Source organism: Kogia breviceps, chromosome 8 (genome assembly GCF_026419965.1).
Source record: "Kogia breviceps isolate mKogBre1 chromosome 8, mKogBre1 haplotype 1, whole genome shotgun sequence".
Classification (NCBI taxonomy): domain Eukaryota; kingdom Metazoa; phylum Chordata; class Mammalia; order Artiodactyla; family Physeteridae; genus Kogia; species Kogia breviceps.
The window spans coordinates 30,036,755-30,064,725 of NC_081317.1; the positions used below are offsets into that span (position 1 = coordinate 30,036,755).

The window sequence follows — 27,971 nt, forward strand, 5'->3', positions numbered from 1 at the left end:
TCCAGGGACAACTTCCCCAGGAGAACACACGGTACGCCTCAGGCTGGTACAGTGTCACACCAGCCTCTGCCACCGAAGGCTCACCTTGCATTCCGTACCCCTCCCTCCCCCGGCCTGAGTTAGCCAGAGCCCCCCAATCAGCTGCTCCTTTAACCCCGTCCTGTCTGAGCGAAGAACAGATGCCTTCAGGAGACCTACATGCAGAGGAGGGTCCAAACCCAAAGTTGAACCCAACCCTGGGAGCTGTACAAACAAAGAAGAGAAATGGAAATTTCTCCCAGCAGCCTCAGGAGCAGCGGATTAAATCTCAACAGTCAACTTGATGTACCCTGCATATGTGGAATACCTGAATAGACAACAAATCATCCCAAATTGAGGAGGTGGACTTTGGGAGCAAGATAGATTATTTTTTACCCCTTTCCTCTTTTTCTGAGTGTATGCATGCTTCTGTGTGAGATTTTGTCTGTATAGCTTTCCTTTCACCATTTGTCCTAGGGTTCTGTCCGTCCGTTTTTTAAAATATTTTATCTTCTTCCTCCCTTTCTTTCTCTTTCTTTCTTTCTTTTTTCTTTCTTTTGCTCTCTCTCTCTCTTTCTCTCTTTCTTTCTTTTCTCCCTTTTATTCTGAGCCATGTGGATAAAAGGCTCTTGGTGCTCCAGCCAGGAATCAGGGCTGTGCCTCTGAGGTGGGAGAGCCAAGCTCAGGACACTGGTCCACAAGAGAACTCCCAGCTCCACATAATATCAAACAGTGAAAATCTCCCAGAGACCTCCATCTCAATGCCAAGACCCAGCTTCACTCTATGACCAGCAAGCTAAAGTGCTAGACACCCTATGGCAAACAACTAGCAAGACAGGAACAAAATTCCATCCATTAGCACAGAGGCTACCTAAAATCATAAGGCCACAGATACCCCAAAACACAACACCAGATGTGGACCTGCCCACCAGAAAGACAAGATCCAGCCTCATCCACCAGAACACAGCCACTAGTCCCCACCACTAGGTGGCCTACACAAACCCACTGAACCAACCTTACCCACTGGGGACAGACACCAAAAACAACGGGAACTACGAACATGCAGCCTGTGAAAAGGAGACTCCAAACACAGTAAGTTAAGCAAAATGAAAAGACCGAAAAACATACAGCAGATGAAGGAGCAAGGAAAAAAACCACCAAACCTAACAAATGAAGAGGAAATAGGCAGTCTACCTGAAAAAGAATTCAGAATAACGACAGTAAAGATGATCCAAAATCTTGGAAATAGAATAGAGAACATACAAGAAACGTTCAACAAGGACCTAGAAGAACTAAAGAGCAAACAAACAGTGATGAACAACACAATAAATGAAATTAAAAATACTCTAGAAGGGACCAGCAGAAGAATAACTGAGGCAGAAGAACGGATAAGTGACCTGGAAGATAAAATAGTGGAAATAACTACTGCAGAGCAGAAGAAAGAAAAAAGAATTAAAAGAACTGAGGACAGTCTCAGAGACCTCTGGGACAACATTAAACTTACCAACATTCGAATTATAGGGGTCCCAGAAGAAGAAGAGAAAAAGAAAGAGACTGAGAAAATATTTGAAGAGATTATCATTGAAAACTTCCCTAATATGGGAAAGTAAATAGTTAATCAAGTCCAGGAAGCACAGCGAGTCCCATACAGGATAAACCCAAGGAGAAACACACCAAGACACATATTAATCAAACTATCAAAAATTAAATACAAAGAAAACATATTAAAAGCAGCAAGGGAAAAACAAAAAATAACACACAAGGGAATCCCCATAAGGCTAAAAGCTGATCATTCAGCAGAAACTCTGCAAGCCAGAAGAGAGTGGCAGGACATATTTAAAGTGATGAAAGGGAAAAACCTACAACCAAGATTACTCTACCCAGCAAGGATCTCATTCAGATTTGATAGAGAAATTAAAACATTTACAGACAAGCAAAAGCTGAGAGAGTTCAGCACCACCAAACCAACTTTACAACAAATGCTAAAGGAACTTCTCTAGGCAGGAAACACAAGAGGAGGAAAAGACCTACAATAAGAAACCCAAAACAATTAAGAAAATGATAACAGCAACATACATATCGATAATTACCTTAAATGTAAATGTATTAAATGATCCAACCAAAAGACATAGACTGGCTGAAAGGATACAAAAACAAGACCCGTATATATGCTGTCTACAAGTGCCCAACTTCAGAGCTAGGGACACATACAGACTGAAAGTGAGGGGATGGAAATAGATATTCCATGCAAATGGAAATCAAAAGAAAGCTGGAGTAGCAATTCTCATATCAGACAAAATAGACTAAAATAAAGACTATTAGAAGAGACAAGGAAGGACACTACATAATGATCAAGGGATCGATCCAAAAAGAAGATATAACAATTGTAAATATTTATGCACCCAACATAGGAGCACCTCAATACATAAGGCAAATACTAACAACCATAAAGGGGGAAACTGACAGTAACACAATCATAGTAGGGGACTTTAACACCCCACTTTCACCAATGGACAGATCATCCAAATTGAGAACAAATAAGGAAACACAAGCTTTAAATGATACATTCAACTAGATGGACTTAATTGATATTTATAGGACATTCCATCCAAAAACAACAGAATACACATTTTTTTCAAGTGCTCATGGAACATTCTCCAGTAGAGATCATATCTTGGGTCACAAATCAAGCCTTGGTAAATTTAGGAAAATTGAAATCATACCAAGTATCTTTTCCGACCACAATGCTACGAGACTAGATATCAATTACAGCAAAAAAAACCTGTAAAAAATACAAACACCTGGAGGCTAAACAATACACTACTTAATAACCAACAGATCACTAAAGAAATCAAAGGGGAAATAAAAAAATACCTAGAAACAAATGACAATGAAAACACGACAACCCAAAACCTATGGGATACAGCAAAAGCAGTTCTAAGAGGGAAGGTTATAGCAATACAATCCTCCCTTAAGAGACAAGAAACATCTCAAAAAAATCTAACCTTACACCTAAAGCAATTAGAGAAAGAAGAACAAAAAAATCCCAAAGTTAGCAGAAGGAAGGAAGTGATAAAGATCAGATCAGAAATAAATGAAAAAGAAATGAAGGAAACAATAGCAAAGATCAATAAAACTAAAAGCTGGTTCTTTGAGAAGATAAGCAAAATTGATAAACCATTAGCCAGACTCATCAAGAAAAAAAGGGAGAAGAATTCAAATCAATACAATTAGAAATGAAAAAGGAGAAGTAACTGACACTGCAGAAATACAAAGGATCATGAGAGATTGCTACAAGCAACTCTATGCCAATAAAATGGACAATCTGGAAGAAATGGACAAATTCTTAGAAATGTAAAACCGTCCAGGACTGAATCAGGAAAAAAATGGAAAATATGAACAGACCAATCACAAGCACTGAAATTGAAACTGTGATTAAAAATCTTCCAACAAACAAAAGCCCAGGACCAGATGGCTTCACAGGTGAATTCTATCAAACATTTAGAGAAGAGCTAAAACCTATCCTTCTCAAACTCTTCCAAAATATAGCAGACAGAGGAACACTCCGAAACTCATTCTACGAGGCCACCATCACCCTGATACCAAAACCAGACAAGGATGTCACAAAGAAAGGAAACTACAGGTCAATATCACTGATGAACACAGATGCAAAAATCTTCAACAAAATACTAGCAAACAGAATCCAACAGCACATTAAAATGATCATACACCATAATCAAGTGGGGTTTATCCCAGGAATGTAAGTATTCTTCAATATATGCAAATCAATCAATGATTTATACCATATTAACAAAATTGGAGAAAAACCATATGATCACCTCAATAGATGCAGAGAACGCTTTTGACAAAATTCAACACCCATTTATGATTAAAACCCTCCAGAAAGTAGGCATAGAGGGAACTTTCCTCAACATAATAAAGGCCATATATGAGAAACCCACAGCCAACATCGTCCTCAATGGTGAAAAACTGAAACCATTTCCACTGAGATCAGGAATAAGACAAAGTTGCCCACTCTCACCACTATTATTCAACTAGTTTTGGACATTTTAGCCACAGCAATCAGAGAAGAAAAAGAAATAAAAAGAATCCAAATCGGAAAAGAAGAAGTAAAGTTGTCACTGTTTGCAGATGACATGATACTACTCATAGAGAATACTAAAGATGCTACCAGAAAACTACTAGAGCTAATCAATGAATTTGGTAAAGTAGCAGGATACAAAATTAATGCACAAAAATCTCTAGCATTCCTACAATGATGAAAAATCTGAAACTGAAATTAAGTAAACACTCCCATTTACCAATGCATCAAAAAGAATAAAATATCTAGGAATAAACCTACCTAAGGAGACAGATGACCTGTATGCAGAAAATTATAAGACACTGATGAAAGAAATTAAAGATGATACAAAAAGATGGAGAGATATACCATGTTCTTGGATTGGAAGAATCAACATTGTGAAAATGACTACACTACCCAAAGCAATCTACAGATTCAATGCAATCCCTATCAAACTACCACTGGCATTTTTCACAGAACTAGAACAAAAAATTTCACAATTTGTATGGAAACACAAAAGACCCCGAATAGCCAAAGCAATCTTGAGAAAGAAAAACAGAGCTGGAGGAATCAGGCTCCCTGACTTCAGACTATACTACAAAGCTACAGTAATCAAGAAAGTATGGTACTGGCACAAAAACAGAAATATAGATCAATGGAACAGGATAGAAAGCCCAGAGATAAACCCACACACATATGGTCATCTTATCTTTGATGAAGGAGGCAAGAATATACAGTGGAGAAAAGACAGCCTCTTCAATAAGTGGTGCTGGGGAAACTGGACAGGTACACGTAAAAGTATGAAATTAGAACACTCCTTAACACCATACACAAAAGTAAACTCAAAATGGATTAAAGACCTAAATGTAAGGCCAGACACTATCAAACTGTTAGAGGAAAACATAGGCAGAACACTCTTTGACATAAATCACAGCAAGATCCTTTTTGACTCACCTCCTAGAGAAATGGAAATAAAAACAATAATAAACAAATGGGACCTAATAAAACTTAAAAGCTTTTGCACAGCAAAGGATACCATAAAGAAGATGAAAAGACAACCCTCAGAATGGGAGAAAATATTTGCCAATGAAGCAACTTACAAAGGATTAATCTCCAAAATTTACAAGCAGCTCATGCAGCTCAATAACAGAAAAGAAACAACCCAATCCAAAAATGGGCAGAAGACCTAAATAGACATTTCTTCAAAGAAGATATACAGATTGCCAACAAACACATGAAAGAATGCTCAACATCATTAGTCATTAGAAAAATTCAAATCAAAACTACAATGAGATATCATCTCACACCAGTCAAAACGGCCATCAACAAAAAACCTAGAAACAATAAATGTTGGAGAGGGTGTGGAGGAAAGGCAACCCGCTTGCACTGTTGGTGGGAATGTAAATTGATACAGCCACTAAGGAGAACAGTATGGAGGTTCCTTAGAAAACTAAAAATAGAACTACCATACGACCCAGTAATCTCACTACTGGGCATATACCCTGAGAAAACCATAATTCAAAAAGAGCCATGTACCAAAATATTCATTGCAGCTCTATTTACACTAGCCAGGACATGGAAACAACCTAAGTGTCCATCAACAGATGAATAGATAACGAAGATGTGGCACATATATATAATGGAATATTACTCAGCCATAAAAAGAAACGAAATTGAGTTATCTGTAGTGAGGTGGATGGACCTAGAGCATGTCATACAGAGTAAAGTAAATCAGAAAGAGAAAAACAAATACTGTATGCTAACACATATATACGGAATCTAAAAAAAAACCAAAGGTCATGAAGAACCTACAGGCAAAACGGGAATAAAGATACAGACCTACTAGAGAATGGACCTGAAGATATGGGGATGGAAAAGGGTAAGCTGTGACAAAGTGAGAGAGTGGCATGGACATATATACACTACCAAATGTAAAATAGATAGCTAATGGGAAGCAGCTGCATAGCACAGGGAGATCAGCCCGGTGCTTTGTGACCACCTAGAGGGGTGGGATAGGGAGTGTGGGAGGGAGGGAGACGGAAGAGGGAAGAGATATGGGAACATATGTATAACTGATTCACTTCGTTATGAAGCAGAAACTAACACACCATTGTAAAGCTATTTTACTCCAATAAAGATGTTTAAAAAAAAAAAGTACATGTACAAGGGGGTTCACTGGAGTATTGTTTATATGTGCTAAACATAGAACCAATCTGTATGTCCAGGATGAATTAAATAGTGTATATCTTTCAATGAAGAATCAAGCAGTAATTCAAAATGACTCTGGAGAAATATACTTATTAACAAAACAAATACATATTTTAAGAGAAGTAATAAATCAATACGTATTGTATTATACAAAACCACTTTTGTAAAAATACATATTTTAGCTGTTAATAATTATTATCACCATGTGAAAGTTTTTTAAAATTTCGGTTATCTGTGTTTTCTAATGTTTCTACAATTTACTTGTACATTATATGTGTGTAATTGAAAACAAGCCTAACAAGATAAAAAATAAATAAATTAATAAATTTTAAAAAAAGACACATTGGAATGACTTCTGAGTAGGAAGGCATTTTATGGCACACCAACACTCAAAAAACTAGAAAAGCCAAATAAAAAAATAACATAAAAGCAAAAAACTGGCAACAATTTAAAATCCAGTAATAGAATATTGGTTGATTATATAACATGCATTTATGCAATAATATGCTATTAATCAAATCTATTATTCTTAGACTATTTAAAGATGAGTAGAAATACTCATGGCGTGAAGGGGTCACAGGACAGGATGTCATAGTAAATTTTAAAATACAGGAATAAAGGTTTTTTTCACTTGTTAATATACAAGAATATTAGGTGATTACCTGGTCGATGGAAAAGATATTTTTTCTTTCCCAATTTTCTTTTAAAAAGTGTTACTTTTATAAATGCCATGTTAAAATTCAAAAGAACAGAAGAGAAGGAGAAGTTTCTTTTATGCTGCTTGAAATATATACTGTTGTTAAAAAGGAGACAAACCCCAAATGAAGCCATTTGTGCTAGGCCACAGGGCAGCAAACCAAAACAATATCTAACCTCATTATAGACTCGACCTTCCCCAGGAATGTGACCTTTAATCAGCCAATCTGGAATTTCCTGGTCAGCACTAGGAGGAAATCCACTGATAGACCCTATCCATTCCCCTTAAAGAGGGTGACCTTGCCTAAAACAATGTATTTTTGCTAGTAATTTCCTTTTTTCTGCTCCCTCTCTGCCTTTAAAAACCTTTCCTTTTCTGAAGCTCAACAGAGCAGCTCTCTGTTGCTGGAGGGGATGCTGCCTGATTCATGAATCATTTAATAAGGCCAATTAGAATCTTCAGATTAATCAGCTGAATCTTTTGTTATTTAGCACTGTTTGTGTAAGACCATTCATTCTACTAACCCTGAATCTCTATTTTATTAGCAGTTTTTATGTAAGCATACACAGAGTTCAACGGCCCAACAGAGTAAAATTGCTTACTTTTATACAGTAATCATTTTTTTAAAAAAGTAAACCTTTTATATCATATGTTTTTAGTTATCTCAGGAAACAAGTTAGCAAACCTAATTTAATCTTTCCAGGAAAACTATAGGTCATTATTCTGATATACTATATTGGGCTGTAAACCAGTGATGCCCTCTAGTTATTGATGAATGTGCAGTTTACCTTCCCCATCAGCTAAACGTTCCTGGACTGCTGTTTCAGGGGGCAGTACTTGTCTCCCACCTCAATACTAGCTTCTAGGGTCATGGTACTCAAAACATCATCAGAATAACCTTGGGGCTTTACAGACAAGTTCAGGACCCACTTTTGACCTATAGAATCAGAATCTGCATTTTAAAAAGATCCCAAGTGATTCATAAGCACATTAAATTTTGAGAAACTGTTCCAGGTTACGAAGGAGTAATTTCTTTGGCCCTAATGTTTACATGAATGCTGGCTTGGCAGCTCTCCAGATGAAACCAAGTGCTTTTCCACATGGCCCTCACCATCTCTTACTTCCACCTTGCCCTTTGCACATTTTTCTGTGTCTCCAGATTAGAAGCAAAAGTTGTGTGGGAAATGAGACAATCAAATCCTATACATAAAATTCATATGTGTCCACGGTGAACCCATTTCACATAGAAGCAGAAGGGATAAACAGCTCTAATGTTTAAGTTCCAGGGCTCCAAACACTTTGACATTTCAGGTACTTCTGAAGTTCAATGTAGAGGTTATTGAAAATCTGATTGTCCACTGATGACATTTATAGGGCATGACCATACTGTAACTTATTTTTCTAATAAACATACCAGAATTTATATATCCAACTAATTTCTTCCCTCTTGAAAGGAGTCGCCCTAGAAAAGAAAAATACAATTTCCTTTGTTTAAAACCTATCACTTTTCTTTCAGAATTATTTGTAGTCAAGATAAAATATAAGCAATTCCTTCTTCTTGTGTCATTACTCTCTAGCCATATCTAAAGTCTGAAAAAAAATAATTCCTAATTTAATCACTTTCTCATTTTTTATCATTCAGAATCATCTAGTTAGCTCACTATTTGAGTAACTTCCACAAATTAAGTACATGAAAGTCTGCAGACTTATTACCCTAGTGGATAGTCATAAGTACTCAAGGCCACTTTTTAAGTTACAGAAAAGAAAAAGGGTTTGAAATAAACACCATCTCCTTTGAAGAGAATATTCATTTAGGTATAGAATCTGTTCTCTTTTACCAAAATAACACATATTCTAACTTTTTCATTTATAATACTTAAATTAAGAAAATGACAAGGCAGAAAAGCAAATTTCACATTAAAAAATTTCAAACACTTTAAGAAATCTACTTTAATTCCAAGAGATTAATCTAGATTGAACAGTATTATTTTCTACTATTTCTACTTATACAGTAAAGCGAATAGTGAAACAACTTTCATAATACACGTCACAGATTTTTGTTTCTTTTATAAATGTTACCTTATTTGTTATGTAATATATATTTTCATAAATTATTAATGACCTGGTTCCATTTAAAAAAAAAGTTTCAGCAAATGTGAAAAGAAAATCATTTGTCAATTCATGATGATTAAAAAAAAGGGAGATGATACATCCTTCCACAGAAAAAAATGGATTTACAGACCAGTTCTGAGAGCATTTCACATGGTAAAGTATCAAAATGTCTGATAAGCAGCCCCCTTCTCAGGCGGAAAAAAAATAACGTGTTCCTCCTTTAAATTGCTCAGTAACCCCAAGTGATTTTTAAATTGGGAGGCAGGTTACTGGCAATAAGTTCGTCAAATTTAGATCTATCCTGAACAGGCACATTATAGAAATCAAGAACGTCTCTGACCCTGCACATCTGGTGAAGCCTGGAGTTAGGCACTGCATGACCCAAGTCATCAGCTAAACGTGCCAAGAAGCTGAACTTATGATGAACATCTTCTAGGGAGATGTCCTGCCAATTGTTAGGAACAGATGAACCAAAAACTTCTTTGACATGAGATTCCAAACGACTCTGAAGATCTTCGGGTGGTATGTATGTTCGGCTTCGTAATGGCGGACACACCAGAATAGGTTCTTTCTTCACCTCTTCTACTGTCTCAGCCACCACTGGCTGTTTCTCTTTTCTGGAATGATCAAAAACAAATATGTGAATCTTCAGTTCACTGCATCTGCACACTTACTACTCTTCTGGGCAGTGTTGAGAGAAGAGTCAGATAGGCCCCTGCCCTTGGAAGTTTATAGTTGAACTAAACTGGCACAAAGAGAAAACAAAAACTAATTTCAGATTTTACATTCTATAAGAATTCCCAAGAATGTGTGAAGAAGGTAAATCCTCTGGGATTTCCGGTCCTTCCAGATCCAAACCCAATCTACCTCTCTAACCTCATCTCCCACTAATTTCCTATATACATTCTATGCCTTACCCAAACCAAACTACATTCTGTTTCCCACTTTCCTGATATCACGTTAGCTCAAGTTATATCCTATCTGAAATAACTATCTTTCATCTCCACTTATAGAAATCTTATTTATCCTGTAAGTCCTGGGACAAAACTCTTCTCTCTCAAGCTTTACTTGATTTCCCCAATCAAGTATAACTGTAAGCTTCTCTGATCTCTCATAGTACTTTTTAAAAATTGAAGTATAACTGATTTACAATGTCATGTTAGTTTCAAGTGTACAGTACCGTGATTCAGTTTTATATATTCTCTTTTAGATTCTTTTCCTTATAGGTTATTACAAAATAGACTTCCCTGTGTTATACATTACATCCTTGTTTGTTACCTATTTTATATATAGTAGTGTGTATATGTTAATCCCAACCTCCTAATTTATCCCTCTCCCTCACTTTCCCCTTTGGTAACCATAAGTTTGTTTTCTATGTCTGTAGGTCTATTTTTTTTTTTAAGATTCCACATATTTCAGAGCACTATATATTGCTCTCAGAGCATACTGCATCCTACCTGAGTTTTAATTTTATTTACATTCTACTTCTCTTACTATATTAGGGTTTCTGAGCCCAAACATTATTGATTTTGGACAATTCTTGTTGTGGGAAGCTATCCTGTTCACTGTAAGTTGCTCAGCAGCATCCCTGGCCTCTACCCACTAAATGCCAGTAGCACTCCTGTCCTCCAGTCATAATAACCAAAAGACATGGTCAAATGTCCCCTGGTGGGCAAAACTGTCCCCGGTTAAGAACCACTGTGCCAGATTATAAACTCCTGAAACGGAGATCTGTTTATTGATTTTGGGGTCCTTTAAAACTGCTTGTGTAACTATTACTGAGTACATGGGCCAATGTGAAGGAATATGTCTTGACACATTATTTCAGTGCTTACATGTTCATAAACTAACTCCTGTCTTCTATGGAGTTGGCATCTGATTGGGATTGGTCATCCCTACAGAAATTGGAGGGTACCAGAAAATGAACAATGTCTAGCCAAGAAAATCGTTTGTAACACTATTCCTCTGTGCCTACTCAAAGACTCTTACAGCTATTTAATTCCTCTTTCTGCATCAATTCTTTACCAATTTCTCCCTATCTACTAGAGTATCCCCATGACACACAGATATGCTGTAGGATCTCCCATCTTTAAAGGAAATTCTCCCCAGATTCCATGTTCCACTCCAGCTTCCTTTACAATAAAACTTCTCAAAAGAGCTGACTATGCTTATAGTCTCTACTTCCTTACCTCCCATTTTCTCCTCAAACTACTCCAGTCACATCTCATCATAATGAAATGTAATCTATTCCTTTCATCTCAGTAATCTCTTATACCAGCGTACCTCATCGCATTGCACTTCGCAGATATTGTGTTTTTTTAAAAGCTGAAGGTCTTTGGCAACCCTGCATCAATCAAGTCTACAAGCGCCATTTTTCCAACAGCATTTGCTCACTTCGTGTCTGTCACATTTTGGGAATTCACGCAATACTTCAAACTTTTTTGATATTATTATATTTGTTATGGTGATGACCAATGATCTTTGATTTACTATTGTAACTGTTTTGGGGTGTCATAAACCACGCTGATACAGACAAAAAAACTTGATTGATAAATGTTGTGTATGTTCTGACTGCTCCACCAACTGGTTGTTACCTGGTCTCTCTCCCTCTCCTTGACCTCCCTATTCTGAGTCACAACAATACTGAAATTACGCCAATTAATAACACTTCATCAGCCTGTAAGTGTCCAAGTGAAAGGAATAGTTGCACATCTTTTATTTTAAATCAAAAGCTACAGTGATTAAGCTGAGTGAGGAAGGCATGTTGAAAGCCAAGATAGGCTAAAAGCTAGGCCTCTTGGCCAAACAGTTAGCCAAACTGTGAATGCAATGAAAAAGTTCTTGAAGGAAATTAAAACTGTTACTCTAGTGAACACACAAATGTTAACAAAGCAAAACAGCCCTACTGCTGATGTGGAGAAAGTTTTAGAGATCTGGATAGAAGATCAAACCAGCCACAATATTCCCTTAAGTCAAAGCCTAATCCAGAGCAAGGCCACAACTCTATTCAATTTTATGAAGGCTGAGAAAGGTGAGGAAGCTGCAGAAGAAAAGTCTGATGCTAGCAGAGGCTGGTTCATGAGGCTTAAGGAAAGAAGATGTCCTCATAACATAAAAGTGCAGGGTGAAGCAGCAAGTAGAAGTTGCAGCAAGTTATCCAGAAAATCTAGCTAAGATAATGAAGGTGGCTACACTAAACAACTGATTTTCCATGTGGACAAAACAGCCTTCTTTTGGAAAATGTCATCTAGGACTTTCATAGTTAGAGAGGAGAAGTCAATGCCTGGCTTCAAAGTTTCAAAGGACAGGCTGACTCTTGTTAGAGACTCACATAGCTGGTTACTTGAAGTTAAAACCAATGCTCATTTACCATTCTGAAAATGCTAGGGCCCTTAACAATTATGCTAAATCTACTCTGCTTGTGCTCTATAAATGGAACAACAAAGCCTGGAAGACAGCACATCTGTTTACAACATGGTTTACTGTATATTTGAAGCCCACCGTTGAGACCTACTGCTCAGAAAAAAATATTCCTTTCAAAATATTACTGCTCATTGACAATGCAACTGGTCACCCAAGAGCTCCCTGATTGAGACGTACAAGATTAATGCTGTTTTCCTGTGTGCTAACACAACATCCATTCTGCAGCCCACAGAGCAAGGAGTAATTTTTACTTTCAAGTCTTATTATTTAAGAAATAAATTTTTGGGGCTTCCCTGGTGGCGCAGTGGTTGAGAATCCGCCTGCGGATGCAGGGGACACGGGTTCGTGCCCTGGTCCGGGAAGATCCCACATGCCGCGGAGCGGCTGGGCCCGTGAACCATGGCCGCTGAGCCTGTGCGTCCGAAGCCTGTGCACCGCAAAGGGAGAGGCCACAGCAGTGAGAGGCCCGCGTACCACCAAAAAAAAAAAAAAAAAAAAAAAAAAAGAAAGAAATTTTGTAAGGCTACAGCTGCCATAGATTACGATTCCTCTGATGGATCTGGTCAAAATCAGTTGAAAACCTTCTGGAAATAATTCATCATTCTAGATCCCATTAAGAATATTCGTGGGCTTCCCTGGTGGTGCAGTGGTTGAGAATCCACCTGCTGATGCAGGGGATGCGGGTTCATGCCCCAGTCTGGGAAGATCCCACATGCCGCGGAGTGACTGGGCCCGTGAGCCATGGCCGCTGAGCCTGTGCTCCACAACGGGAGAGGCCACAACAGCGAGGCGCCTGCATACCACAAAAAAAAAAAAAGAAGAATATTCATGATTCATGGGAAGAGGTAAAATATCAACATAAACAGGAGTTTGGAAGTTTCTAACCCTCACGGATGACTTTCAGGGGTTCAAGACATCAGTGAAGAAGTAATTGCAAATGTAGTAGAAATAGCAAGAGAACTAGAATTAGAAGTGGACCCTAAAGATGTAGCTGAATTGCTGCAATCTCATGATAAAACCCCATCATTGAAGAGTTGCTTCTTATGGATAAGCAAAGAAAATAGTTTCTTGGGATGCAATCTACGTGGGCTAAAGATACTGTGACGATTGTTGAAAACACAACAAAGGATTTAGAATGTTACAAAAACTTAGTTGATAAAGAAGGCGTAGAGTTTGAGAGAATTGAATCCAATATTCAAAGACGTTCTACTGTGGGTAAGATGCTATCAAACAGAATTGCATGCTACAGAAAAATCATCATTCAAGGAAGAGTCAATCAATGCCGCCAACTCTGTTGTCTTATACTAAGAAATTGGAAGACACCCCAGCCTTCAGCAACCAACACCCTGAACTATCATCAGCCATCAACATCAAGGCAAGACCCTCCACCAGCAAGATTATGACTCTCTGAAGGCTCAGATGATGGTTAGCATTTTTTAGCAATAAAGTATTTTTTTAACTAAGGCACGTATATTGTTTTCTTAGACATAATGCTACTGCACATTAGACACTACAGTACAGTGCAAGCATAACTTTATGTGCATTGGGAAACCAAAAAATTTGTATAACATGCTTTGAGATCCTTGCTTTATTACAGTGGTCTGAAAACAAACCACAGTACCTCCAAGATACATGCCTGTGCTCTAGTTTTCTTCATAATTTACCACTTTCTGAAATTATATTTGGGCATTTTTTCCTCCACCATTACATATGCTCTGTGAAGACAAAGATTTAGTCTGTCTTATTAACAACTGTATCCCTCACACCAAGACACCCAGCATATAGCAGACACTCTAGAAATACTTGTTGAATGAGCAAACAAAACAAACTTGAAGAAGATTTGAGAGATAATAATAAATATTAACCAAAATAGAGAAGAAGCTAATAAATGCATAAGCTGATGATAAAAAACCCTTTTGGATTGAAGGAGCTTTTGTTTGAAAACTAAGAGGGCATATATTGTTCCCTAAGGTTCCTACAAATTTTGATGTCCTAACACTGAGTCAAATAGACTTACCTTTACAAAACTCCGCATGGTATTGTGGGAAAAGCAGTAGATGGGGAGTTAAGAGGCCTGGGTTCCAGATCCAGCTCTGTCATAAACTTGCTTTCTGACTTTTAGCAAAATACTCCCTCTCTGTGCGGCCTCAGTTTTCTCTTGCCCAGAGTACTTACAATTTGAGAAGGGATTTTGTTTCCACTGCTGTATCCTATTTAGAGAAATACTGGGCCAGGACATCTGTCTAAAAACCATTTGCTGAGTGAATCAATGAACGAACAAAATGAGGAGGTTGCACTTCATCTCTGAATCTTGCTTGTGAAGAAATATACCCCGCAAATGAATTTAGTTCATCGAGTACTTTTACAGTCATGTTCCTGGGCTGCTCGTCCCAAAAGAGTCACTTGTTTCCTGACACCACACTACACTCTGTGTCTGGAACACACGGTCAGTACGGTTTACTCAATAAATTAACGAGTGAAGTGGAAGGGTAAGGGGATGGTATTTCGGTTCTAGGATGAGTAAACTGATGCCAAAAGAAGTGACGGGACCCCACCGCTCGCGGAAACCGGCGCTGAAGCTTCTGAGCTCAGAACCCTAACTCACTTTCCTGCCCCTTCCCTGGTAGCGCAGGACCAGGGTCCCGTCATCCTTTTCAGTTTCTCTCCTTACTTTCCGTTAGCATGACCCACCGCCTAATCTTCCACTTTACCTGAATCGAGACCAAAATTCTCTGCGTGGCGCCCCTGAGACTATCCACGTGAAGCTTCTTCTGGCAAAGCCAGACACCCAGACCGCCGCCATGTTCCACGAGAGCTTCAGGACAGAGCTCCGCCCCCAGCCGGCAGTGACGCCGCAAGATCAGCCAATCAAATGTAAGCTTAGTGGCAGGTGGTCCCTTTTTCCCTCGGTTAAGACTCCCCAGCGGCTCCCTCACCCTTTGCACTCCGGGAAGTGTAGTTCAGTAGCCATTGCCGGGGGAGGCTGGACCCAGGAGCTCTCTCGTAGCATGACGGGAGTTGTAGTTGAGGGTCGTCCCGGGAAGGTTCCGGGTGACGCCTTCAGGTCCGGGGGCGAGCGAGCATAGCGCTCTTTGGCTGAAAGCAGCAGGAACTGGCAACCGGGAGGAGGCTCTAGCGAGGCCTGAAAGCGGCGCATCCAGGCAGGGGAGGGGTTTCGGGGTGGGGGCGGCCAAGTAGCGCATCTGACATGCTGCTGGGGTCGTGACCGCTCGGGGACCGAGGCAGGACCTGGCCAGATCCAGCCTGGAGGCCTCGCCTTCTTCGGGCCTAATCTTCAGCGGCCGGGTAGGCCTTGCCAGAGGCTCCTTTTCGTGCGGCCACCCCGGATTCCTGCCCTGATTTTCTGTCCGACAGATGGCCTCGCCTAGCCCTCCGCCAGAGCCAAAGGTAAGTCGCCCCTCCGGGTATCCCCGTTCTCTCTCCGTTCCCGAGCTAGGCCGCGCCACCGGCCCCCCCCCCACCTCTTGGGTCGCGGTCTTGAGGGCCAGCGCGGTGCAGTGAAGTACCCCCTGGTACACTGGGGGTGCCGTTCGCGATCACACTGACCACTGGCTCCGTTTTTCAAGAGCGACTTGATAAATCAGCTAAAGAAAATTGGTAATGCTCCAAACTAGCGTTTTCATTTACGGGTGTTTCCAGGTAAGGGATCTTTTTTGATCCTCCCCTGTGTCTTCTACACCTGCCGAGATGCCTGGACCCGAAGTAGACGCTTAGAGAAATTTGATTTGAAACGGGTCTCAAGCCAGTGCTTGTAGAGAATCGAGTGGGGCAATGAGATGCAGGAAACTTGGGAAGGCCTTGGGGCAGCTTACTAAAATTCATATATTAGGGCATAATTAGTAAATCAGAAAGCCTTATCCTTAAGTTCCTCACTACAGAGGACAAAGATCCAGCTCAGTTATCCTCTAATTTGAGGTGCCTGTCTGAATACTGTCGGTTCCCAGAATTGGGCCCCATTTGGAACTCTTAGTGTCATGTTCCTCCTAGCCTACCCGGCCCTGACAAGTGATTGTTTTTGCTACTTTCAGTGGTAGAATTGTCCTTGAGACAAGAACTGACTACAGAAATCATACTGTTTCAGGGGTTGCTGACATTTGAGGATGTGGCTGTGTTTTTTACCCAGGAGGAGTGGGATTATCTGGATCCAGCTCAGAGAAGCCTGTATAAAGATGTCATGATGGAGAATTATGGAAACCTGGTCTCACTGGGTAAGAATCTGCTGTTTCTCTAATTAAAATATCTAAGAAACTATAAGAAATCAGAACACTTGAACTAGAACCATACCAAACTGATTTGTTCCAAAGTTCTGATTCAAACCTTTCAGCCATGAATTGTTTCCATGACTCTCATCCCTACCGTTCTTGCAATGACCAAAATACAAGCTTTTCTGGCTTCCTATCTTCATAATCTCATTCCCATATTGCTCTGTACTTTCCCTCCTGGCTCATCCTCCCACTGCTTTCCTCCCACCCCTTTTCACTCTGCCTTCTGGAGCCCCTGTTCCTCTTCACATAATGTTCCCTACCCCTCCTGGCCTTAACTGAAACCTGGCACTTTCCCAAGGACACCACTTCTCTGGCAGGGGCTGCTTATTCTCCTCCATCATCTTCCTTCCTCTCATCCTTTGTCTCAAGGCTGAAAGGGAAAAATAATTGTTCTCCTAACTTTTCTGTGCTGTTCCCAAAGCATTCGTTTTCCACCTTCAAACACAGTTTCTCTCTTTTGAGGTCTCAGCTGTCTTGCCCTACCCTCTCAATTCCTTTTCACTATCATCTGTCAACTTTTTTTGGTTCCTCACACATAGTAGATTTTGTCACATTTCAGAATCTTCTCTTTGCTAACCCATACCATCTATCATGCTGTCATTACTTCAGCCCCACTGTATCTTGACCATATTGTCTTCAGGGACCCACATTTCCATTTTTATTCAGCACCTCACATCAATGATCATACCCTCAATTTTGTCATTACAGGCAAATCTTAAACCCCAATATCTTATACTTTGACCAATATCTTATTTTTATTCAGGCAGTAGATATTTATCAACTATAACTAAACAGGGGTTACCAAAACAGACATGATCTCTGCCCACATGGATCTTACTATAAATTCTTACCTGTCTACTTTTCCTACCAAACCTATTCTTTTTTTTTTCTTTGATAAATTTATTTATTTATTTTTGGCTGCATTGGGTCTTTGTTGCTGTGGGTGGGCTTTCTGTAGTTGAGGCGAGCAGGGACTTCTCTGTTGCAGTGCGCAGGCTTCTCACTGTGGTGGCTTCTCTTGTTGCGGAGCACAGGCTCTAGGTGTGCGGGCTTTTTTAGTAGTGTGGCACATGGACTCAGTAGTTGTGGCTCACGGGCTCTAGAGCGCAGGCTCAGTAGTTGTGGTGCTCGGGCTTAGTAGCTCCGCGGCATGTGGGATCCTCCCGGACCAGGGATCAAACCCATGTCCTCTGCATTGGCAGGCACAGTCTTAACCACTGTGCCACCAGGGAAGTCCAAACCTATTTATTCTTAATCTTTCCTGTTCCTTGACTTCTATTTTCCCCCAGGCTCTCGATCCCCTCCTGACTTCACCTCCTTATCTAATCCATGGACCTATATATAAAATGATCACCAGCATGCTCTCTTTCCACCTTGTCATTATGTTCTACCCATTCTGCAAACTTCAAATCCTATACTGATTATAAAATCTGCCTTTTCTTTTCTCCTACCTGAGTTGCTAAACACAGCAAGAGAAATTTTTTATCCGAATGGATTGGTGCCCTGTATATATACATGGCTTTTCTTTCTTCTAGTCTCCACTGGGTTTTTACATTTCAGCAAATTTTTTATCATTGATTTGCTCATGCCCCTGTTCCTTTTAGTGACTATTCCAAAAACTTAGAGAGTTTTCCTTGGGTCCATCACTCAGTGGTAGACCTCACCTTCTGTTTCACAGAGAAGATAGTGGCCACTACACATGAACTCTCAAGTTTTCTGCCCCTCATCGCACACTTAGGGTTGCCTATCTTCTTACATTCTCCAAGAATTTATCAGTCTTTTTTTTTTTCTTATAGTTTCGGTCTCTATTCTTTCTCCCCTGGTACCTTTATTCTGATGAGAGATATGTTCGTGGCTCTAGAACTCTCCTTTGAGCCACAGTCTCTCTTGCTGCTCCCTGTAACCTACTACTTGTTTGCTTCACAGCCAGATTTTTGTTAAGAGTAGTTAGGGTGTATTCTCTACTTCTTTACCTCCCATTATCTCTAATCCCCTTTTTGTGCCTTTACCACTTGCCTTCAGTTGTTTAACATTGGTCTGGGGCTTCCCTGGTGGCGCAGTGTTTGAGAATCTGCCTGCTAATGCAGGGGACACGGGTTCGAGCCCTGGTCTGGGAGGATCCCACATGCTGCGGAACGGCTGGGCCCGTGAGCCACAATTACTGAGCCTGCGCGTCTGGAGCCTGTGTTCCCCAACAAGAGAGGCCGCGATAGTGAGAGGCCTGTGCACTGCGATGAAGAGTGGCCCCTGCTTGCCACAACTAGAGAAAGACCTCGCACAGAAATGAAGACCCAACACAGCAAAAATAAATAAATAAAAATTAATAAACTCCTACCCCCAACATCTTCTTTTAAAAAAAAAATGGTCTGTAATAACCCAGTTATCAAATGCAGTAGACTCTTTTTGGACTGTATTTAATTCTTCTCTATAGATATTTGAAACTTTTTATTGCTTCCTTCTATTGCCTTGCATTCTCAGACTTCCTCTCAGACTATATACCTTCTTTGGCAGACCTTATTTACACTCAGGTCATCAGCTACTGCTATGTGATGGTAAGTCCCAAATCTTAATCTCTACTTAAGAGAGGCAGTATGGAGCCTAACTGTCCAAGTAAAAAAATCCTGATTCCACCACTTACTAGCCTCATGACTTAACCTTTCTGTGCCTGTTTCTTTTCTTTTTTAATATAAAATGGAAATAATAATAGCACTTACCTATTAGGATTATTGTGAGCATTAACTCAGTTAATATATGTAAAGCATTTAGGACACTGACCAATATGTAGTAAGTACAATATAAATGTCAATTGTTATCTTCATCATCATTGTCATTATCTTCTCTGTTGAACTCCAACTTCTTAGTCATCTCCTTTTGAAGACCACATAAATAACTCAGATAATCCACTAAGATCTCAAGGGCCTCCTCTTCAGAATTAAGTACTCCTTTCTCTGTGCTATCTTGTATACGCTTCCATTGTTGAATTTATTTCAGTGTACTATAGTCATTATGTTATTTCTCTAAACAGACTGATCTTCAAGAGGACAGTAACTGTATTTTTTTTTCATTTGATTTCTCTAGCACTTAGCACAGAGCCAGGCATGTATTATATGCTTCTTAAATATTTGGGTGACTGAGTGAATATAATTAAGACTCAATATCTTTTGACAAAATTATTGCATTAGCCTGTAAACTAGCCCTGTGCTTCCAGTCTCCCTTTATTCTAACATGTTCTCTTTACTGCCACCAAAGTGATATTGTGTTAGTTAACTACTTATAACTTTTGGTGATTTCTGACAGCTTAAAGGATAAAAATCTTAATTTTTTTGTCCTACATACTAGCACCTCGTTATACAGCCCCTGCCTAGCTTTCTAGCCTCATCTGTTATTTCCAGGATACCACTTCAGTCTCCGCCCATGTCAGGCTAGGTATTTTTTTCCATTTAGCTATGATATCTCTGAGTCACTGACAGCTTTTTCCACCCATATGGTGCCCTGGTTGATAATACCAGGCAAATGCCCAGCCTTGCCTGTGCCTAGTACTGTAAAATGGCAGTGAGCCCATCTGTGATCTACTTTTAGGCTGTCTTCTTTATTGTAGCTGAAATACAGCTTTTCATCAGTTATTATTTCTCCCCCCACAATCTTTTCATCCTCCTCTGTAAACTCTATATCCATCCCCTTGATGAGTGCTCCCTTGATGAGAGATTACAATTATTAAACTATTCCACTATAGTGTTTTCCTCCACTTCATCCTGTTGCTCTACTTAACACAACTCATTTAGCTTTGTAATTTTGCCTCTTCAGTCATACCTATCCTTTCTATTTTTCTTTAAAAACTTTAAGAACTATATTGATGATACAGCTGACAGCTTGATCTCTTAGTTCTTCAACTTTCAGTTCTTTCAGCTGAAATAGACTACTTTGGTTTTATTGACCTATCTCCAGACAACTTGAGCCAGATTGGACCTTGATAGAATTGGGAATTGCTGAACCTATAAGACCTTAAATTCACTGTTTTCCTCCTTTAATTATCGTCTCTTTTCAATTATTTGTTCAACTACTCATTCATTCGATAAATAATGATAAAGCAGTGTGCTAGGCCTAGGAATGCAAGTCCTTCCCCATTCTCTCATTCTTTTACCTAGAAAACTGAGAGGCAACTGTCTACTCTAGAAAAATTAGCTATGACCAGAGGATGGGAACATACAAGCACGGCAGATATCTCAGAAGGTGGTTATAGCTACCAGGCCCAGGTCTAATGGCTAGTCATTTCTAGGCTGCCATGTGTGGAAGCCTAGACTCCCTTATTTTACCTGTCTTTCTGTTTGACCTATTTGTTTTCATGTCGGTGCCTCTCTGTTTTATTTACTTCAGCAATACATTATATTTCATGTCTGGTAAGATTAAGTCACTCATATTCTCTTTCAGGGTATACAGTTGACCTTTGAACAACACAGGTTTGAAATGCTTGAGTTCTCTTATACATTTTTTTTTTTTTTCACTAAATACGTAGTAGAGTACTACACAGTCTGTGGTTGGTTGAATCCGTGGGTGCAGAATCATGGATATGGAGGGCCAACTGTAAAGTTATATGTGGATTTTCAAGTGTGGAGGGTCAGTGCCCCTAACCCTCATGTTGTTCAAGGGTCAACTGTACTTAACTAGTTTTCTGCATTCTTCTGGTTGACATTTAGATTACTTGGGGTTTTTTAACTGGCTCGTGGGATTTTTGCTGGAATACAGTTAGGTTTGTTGGTTGCTTTGGGAAGAAATAAGATCCTTATAATGTTGAATCTCTTTGGCAATTTGGTTGACTCTATTTAATTGTCTATGTCCTTTAGAAAAATTGTATGGATTATTTTTATGAATCTTGCATTTCTTCTAGATACATTCCTAGGTTTTATTATCATGAAGAGCATATTTTATTTTTCTATAATATTTACTAACTGGTTATTCTTGGTAGTAAGAACCAGTATTTGTTTTATATGTTAGTCCTATCATAACTATTATATTTCATTTAATTATTTTAGGAATTTTGGGTAGGCATTCATATCATCTGCAAATAATGTAATTTTGTATTATTCCTTTGAGTAAAACCCTGGAACAATATCCACTGGGTAAGCATTATGAAGAAACTTTACCTTCTCAAAAAGAACTGACAATCCAATAGAAAAGACAAACAGTTTAAAGTACAGTGTAATAATACTACAATGCAGTCATGGACAAGGGCTGGTGATCAGAAACAGAGTGCTTAAATCATCTATTGGACTAAGTGAAGGCTTTATAGAGGAACTGTTGCTTTGTACTGAATCTTAAAGAGAAACCAAGAGTTTCCCAAGTAAACAATGTTGGTGGACATTTCATAAATGAGATAGGCCAAGAAATGGCATAAAAGACTAAAGCACAAGCAATTTGTCCACTTGAAGTGTGAGAGCATGGGTAGGAGGGTGAATTAAAGCTTAAGAGACCTCATGAAGTGCTGAGCATCATTGTGTAAAGGGATTTGATTTGATTTTAGAGATAATGGAGTGCTAGTGAATCTATAGGTGGTGACATGATTAGAATTCCACTTTATGAAAATCTCTCTGAATTCAGTGAAACAGATACAGCCTAAAGACAAGAGCCAAGGATTATTAGATGGCTTTTGCAGTAATCCAAGGAAAACAGAGAGAGAAGGCAAAAGAGTAGGCAAGAGAAGGTAAAAGGCTAAAGAGTAGAATCATTGATTTTGGTGATTGATTAATGGTAAGAAAAAGGGAGAAATCTAGGATGATTTCCTGCTTTGGGACTTTAGTGTGATGGACAGTGATGCCTCTCAAGGGAAGATGATTAGAGGTGGAGACAGACATGACAGCAAATGATGATGGTCATGTTAATTGTGAGCTCTGAGACATTTAAGTGGCAGTATTCAGAGGGTGTGTATATAGAGCAAGATAAGGATGTAAACATGGGTAACAATAACCTTAAACAGTTGACAAAGGAAGAGAAATACATGAGGGAAATGTATTAGAAAAGGGCAAAGAAAAGAAGTAGGGAGGGAACTAGAATATAATAGCACAGAAACAAAAACAGTGTCAAGAAACAGGAATAGTCCACAGAAACAGGAATAGTCCACAGTATCAGATGCTGCTGAGTAAAATAAGGACTAAAAATGTCCATTGTATTTGTTACTTGAAAGTCATTGGTGATTTAATGAGAAGTTTCTCTAGATTCTGGAAACAGAAACCAGATTTTATAGTAGGTTGCAGAACAGATTGAATGGGAAGAGGTTGGTCATTGAAAACATAGGAAACGGAGAGGTACAGTGTTAAGATTTTTTTCAAAGCTTGGATTTCATCTAGAAAAGGATTTCAGGTTTCAGGGTAAAGTTGGATATATTTGTATGTTGGTAGAAAGGTGTCAATGGAGAATACAGATTGAAGAAAGAGGAAGAAATGGTAATAATTGAACAAGTGCCCAGAGGCAAGTGGTATCAAGAGAGAGTAGATGAATTAGCCTTGGATAAGAATGGGATAAATCTTCATGTACCACTGAAGGTAATCTTATAGGTAGGAGGTAGAATAGTGAGGGAGTTCTCTCATACTTTTTCATTGAGTGAAAGAAAACACAGTGTACTGAAAGTGAATTTGAGAGAGAGCACTGTAAGTAGACTTAGGCAGAAATAAAGTTTCTTAGGGGAATAATAAGAATTTTTTTGGAATAAAATAATGACTGAAGTAAGTGAAAAGAAAATTCAAAGATGACTCCACAGTTAGAAGACTAGAAAATTGAAAGAAAAGAGTAATTCTAAAAAGGGAAATTGTTTAGGGCCAAATATAAATTTGGTGGTGATGCAATCTTCTCATGGAGTTATCCAACAGGCAGCAAGAGACAGACAATCAGGAAAGAAGTCAGAGGCAGACTTAAATGTCCTCTATGCTGCTCTATCATAGACCATTATGTTATCTTTCTCCCAACGCATGCAAGATTATTTCTCAGATGTCATGCAGACTTTCAGTTGGAAATAGATGGTTCCAACTTGTGTCATATCTTTAAAGGCATGAGAATTATGTATACTTGAAGAATGTAGTATTAGTAGGTGAAGTCATAAGCTACCACAGACTGTTCTTTTTCTTAGTTTCTTCCATTAGCTCTAACCATGTTCCTTTTGTTTTTTTTTCCCCTGTTTTTCTATATCATAGAGTCCATGTCACTTCAACCCAGTTTTTTAAAAGCCATTTGTCTCTTGATGTAGGAGCTATTTTACTTAATATTTTCTTTACCATATTATATTCTTTCCCCATTTGTACTTGTCATCCATTCCATTTGGTAGGGGGCTTCTTGCCTTATCTCTAAATCCTAACTCATTATACAGTGCCTGGAATGCTTGTGATCACAATAAATAAATTATTATTAATCAATGAATTGTTGTTTCCCCTGTTTTTTGTCTTTTATCCTTCTCAGCATCATTTTATGTGTTCTTTTCTGTCAGTTATTTGGTTTATTCACATTCCCATAATGCTACCTCATCCTAAATTTTCCTGAACCTACTGTTTTCTTCCCATGTTATCCTTTCTTCCTTGATAGGCTAGTTTATCCTGCCACTACTTGTTTTACTTCTTTGTTTGCCCATCTTACCTTGCATAATTCATTGTCGATTTATCAGCCCTTCCTCCTTTCTCCTGCTGATGCATTTTGTGCCTCATAAACACTCTTTTCATACCCTTTCTCCAAGGAAAACATTTCATTTTATAACTAATACTAAATATTTATATAGCTTGTACTGTTTGCCAGGTAGTTCTAAATGCTTTATGTATATGAACTAATGTAATCATCACAAGGATGCTGTGATGTAGTAAACTACATTTTATGCACATAGTAGATCATTTATCTTAATTATCTTATTTTTCTGACAGTTTCTCCTTGCTGGCAAGAGCTAGGCTGATGTTTCTATTTTCCATTTATCATTCCAGATGTTTTGAACAGAGATAAGGATGAGGAGCCAACTGTGAAACAAGAAATTGAGGAAATTGAGGAAGAAGTGGAACCACAGGGTGTAATAGTTACAAGAATCAAAAGTGAAATTGACCAGGATTCTATGGGTAGAGAAACCTTTGAACTTGTTGGTAGGTTAGATAAACAGAGAGGAATCTTCTTATGGGAAATACCAAGGGAATCTTTGACCCAGGAACAAAGAATGTTCAGAGGAAACACTAGCATTATCCGTAAGAGACCAAATTCAGAAGAGAAATGTCATAAATGTGAAGAATGTGGAAAGGGTTTTGTCCGCAAGGCTCATTTCATTCAACATCAAAGGGTCCATACGGGAGAAAAACCTTTTCAATGTAATGAATGTGGGAAAAGTTTCAGTCGCAGTTCATTTGTTATTGAACATCAGAGAATTCACACTGGGGAAAGGCCCTATGAGTGTAATTACTGTGGAAAAACCTTTAGTGTGAGCTCAACCCTTATTAGACATCAGAGAATCCACACTGGAGAGAGACCCTATCAGTGTAACCAATGTAAACAGAGCTTCAGCCAGAGAAGAAGCCTTGTTAAACATCAAAGGATTCACACAGGTGAGAAACCCCATAAATGTAGTGACTGTGGGAAAGCCTTCAGTTGGAAGTCACACCTGATTGAACATCAGAGAACTCACACTGGTGAGAAACCCTATCACTGTACCAAATGTAAGAAAAGCTTTAGTCGAAATTCATTACTTGTTGAACATCAGAGAATTCACACTGGGGAAAGACCCCATAAATGTGGTGAATGTGGAAAAGCCTTTAGATTAAGTACATACCTTATACAACACCAAAAAATCCACACTGGTGAGAAGCCTTTTCTTTGTATTGAATGTGGAAAAAGCTTCAGTCGGAGCTCATTCCTTATTGAACATCAGAGGATCCATACAGGTGAAAGACCTTATCAGTGCAAAGAGTGTGGGAAAAGCTTCAGTCAACTTTGCAACCTTACTCGTCATCAGAGAATTCACACAGGGGACAAACCCCATAAATGTGAGGAATGTGGAAAAGCCTTTAGTAGAAGCTCAGGTCTTATTCAGCATCAGAGAATCCACACCAGAGAGAAGACTTATTCATACAATGAAACCAAGGAAAGTTTTGACCCAAATTGCAATCTTATTATACAGCAGGAAGTCTACCCTAAGGAAAAATCTTATAAATGCGATGAATGTGGGAAAACTTTTAGTGTCAGTGCTCATCTTGTACAACATCAAAGAATCCACACTGGTGAAAAGCCCTACCTATGTACTGTATGTGGGAAAAGCTTCAGTCGGAGCTCATTTCTTATTGAACACCAGAGAATCCACACTGGTGAGAGACCCTATCTGTGCAGACAGTGTGGCAAAAGTTTTAGTCAACTCTGTAATCTTATTCGACATCAGGGTGTTCACACAGGTAATAAACCCCATAAATGTGATGAATGTGGGAAGGCCTTTAGCCGGAACTCAGGCCTTATTCAGCATCAGAGAATACACACAGGAGAAAAACCTTATAAGTGTGAGAAGTGTGACAAAAGTTTCAGTCAACAGCGCAGCCTTGTCAATCATCAGAAGATCCATGCAGAGGTGAAAATTCAAGAAACCCACGAATGTGATGCTTGTGGGGAAGCCTTCAATTGCCATATATCTCTTATTCAGCATCAAAAATTGCACACTACATGGATGCAGTAAACGTAGAGAAATACTTAAGCTTGGTTTGACTTGAGACCAGCTACCCAAGTGCAGTTTCAGTATGGCTCAACGTGAGTCAAGATTTAGTGATAAAGCAGGTTCTCTTTGGCCTCAGGCAAATGGTTTCTAAAGGCTCTGTGAATAATAGGCAGCTGCCCACAGGCAGTTGAAGACTTCCATTACTATTTGTTTTGACGATCATAGAGAAAGACTCAGTAATTCAAGCATCTTTCTTTTACAAATCTTTCAGCAGAGAGGTTAAACCCAGGTTCAGAGCACTTAGTTATAATTAATAAAGGGAGAAGAACAAAGTTACATTGGCGTAAGGGAGTTGGAAGCAGCTGATGTTAGAAAACTAGCATAATTACTCAAGAGTCCTCTGGCACCATAATATATGGTGGTTCTTTCAGTTCCATGATATGTTTGGCTATGCATGCCAAGTCCAATAATTAAGCATATGCTTAAGTTTTCAAGGAAAAAAAAACCCATTTTAAAAAAAACTGGCATCCAAAGCTTTTGTCATTGTCTAATCCAGTTGTTTGGCATGTGGATTAAAGGCAGTTCCAATGCCATGTGGTTCCCCGATCTGTGAAATGAGTGGACCATTAACTTTACATATAAACTAAATGTACAGATTATGTAATTAACAAACCTAGCAAAGGTGTTACCAAGGAGCCTTTGGGAGTGCCTTTTCTTTTTACCCAAGATGGGCCCAAAAAGGTGGAGGAAGACACTGTTCTTTTTGTGCCCTCCAATCTGTGAAAGATATTTGTAGTCCTAGACAAATCTTATTCCTCCATTACCACTAGCATGTGAAAGTGTAAATATTTTGATTACCAAGAGTTGGAAATAAAAAGACCTGGAGTCTATGCTAGGAAGCTGAGATATTTTGGTATTGCTTTGATTTTTATGGTAACTAGACTTTGCATGCAATTTAAAAATCCTTATTACTGGTTCTAGGGCTTCCTTAGTTAATGGTTATTATAAACCTTTTAATTCATCTCTTCTAATCATTAAACCTGTTTTGTTTTTTGCTTTGTGTAAGAGTTATTTGTTACTCTAGTGTAAAATATATCCTGTCAAATATATTACAGCATTTAAAAATTAGAATCAAGGATTTAAAGGAAATTGCTCTCACTTGTTCTACCTCTGACTCGTTACCTTTTCTGGGATATTTCAATTAAGGTTAAATCCAGGTTATTTAGTTCCTGAGTATATAATTCCAAATCACCAGGACTAGGTAATTCTAATTTCCTAATAGTTTAAGCAAAAGACCTCACTTTCAACTATAACCTAGACATTCTAAACATCACCTCCAAACTTTCATCTTCCCATCTCTGAATATGTGCATATGTGTGTGTGCATGCACATGTAAATGTGGATGTTATGGTATGTGTAGAAATACGCCTCTCTGTACACTTCCTTATTCAAATTAAGTACTCATAGTTACCATACAGTTAACTTTTCAAAACA

At 38.9% G+C, this 27,971-nt stretch overlaps 3 protein-coding genes across 7 annotated transcripts in view; 1 reads left to right on the forward strand and 2 right to left on the reverse strand.

Moving 5' to 3' along the window:
* BAAT (bile acid-CoA:amino acid N-acyltransferase) overlaps window positions 1–8,468 on the reverse strand; it is a 44,954-nt gene extending 36,486 nt beyond the window's left edge. The window contains exon 1 of one of the 2 annotated variants that reach the window (XM_059072844.2): window positions 8,419–8,466. The gene's annotated coding sequence lies outside the window, so the exon portion shown is untranslated. Of the gene's footprint in view, window positions 1–8,418 lie in introns of both variants that reach the window. The other variant, XM_067041082.1, reaches the window with a different exon arrangement.
* MRPL50 (mitochondrial ribosomal protein L50) lies at window positions 6,206–15,378 on the reverse strand. Of its 2 annotated transcripts, XM_059072873.2 has the most exons (3): window positions 15,251–15,378; window positions 9,457–9,733; window positions 6,206–8,466 (listed from the first exon to the last, which is right to left on the reverse strand). In XM_059072873.2, exons 1-3 carry the CDS (start codon window positions 15,340–15,342, stop codon window positions 8,437–8,439), a joined length of 399 nt encoding a protein of 132 aa, XP_058928856.1. In that variant the 5' UTR covers window positions 15,343–15,378; the 3' UTR covers window positions 6,206–8,436. The 2 variants fall into 2 exon arrangements, with proteins under 2 accessions (XP_058928856.1, XP_058928855.1); XM_059072872.2 differs by lacking the exon at window positions 6,206–8,466 and having other exon boundaries at window positions 9,042–9,733; window positions 15,251–15,351.
* An 89-nt stretch (window positions 15,379–15,467) lies between these two features.
* Window positions 15,468–27,383, forward strand: ZNF189 (zinc finger protein 189). Of its 3 annotated transcripts, none has more exons than XM_059072839.2 (3): window positions 15,468–15,947; window positions 16,684–16,768; window positions 24,778–27,383. In XM_059072839.2, the coding sequence occupies exons 1-3, from the start codon at window positions 15,915–15,917 to the stop codon at window positions 26,496–26,498; spliced, it is 1,839 nt and encodes a 612-aa protein (XP_058928822.1). In that variant the 5' UTR covers window positions 15,468–15,914; the 3' UTR covers window positions 26,499–27,383. The 3 variants fall into 3 exon arrangements, with proteins under 3 accessions (XP_058928822.1, XP_058928821.1, XP_058928823.1); XM_059072838.2 differs by having other exon boundaries at window positions 15,525–15,947; window positions 16,642–16,768; XM_059072840.2 differs by having other exon boundaries at window positions 15,603–15,947; window positions 16,687–16,768.
* The last annotated feature ends 588 nt before the right edge of the window (window positions 27,384–27,971 follow it).

Excerpts from the sequence above, each read along its gene's own strand:
- MRPL50 (XM_059072872.2), bottom strand. The coding sequence starts at position 15,342 with ATGGCGGCGGTCTGGGTGTCTGGCTTTGCCAGAAGAAGCTTCACGTGG. Across the intron at positions 9,734-15,250 it reads GAATTTTGGTCTCGATTCAG|AAAAGAGAAACAGCCAGTGG; the intron begins GTAAAGTGGAAG and ends TGATCATTCCAG.
- ZNF189 (XM_059072838.2), top strand. The coding sequence starts at position 15,915 with ATGGCCTCGCCTAGCCCTCCGCCAGAGCCAAAG. Across the intron at positions 15,948-16,641 it reads GCCCTCCGCCAGAGCCAAAG|GGGTTGCTGACATTTGAGGA; the intron begins GTAAGTCGCCCC and ends ATACTGTTTCAG. Across the intron at positions 16,769-24,777 it reads TGGAAACCTGGTCTCACTGG|ATGTTTTGAACAGAGATAAG; the intron begins GTAAGAATCTGC and ends TTATCATTCCAG.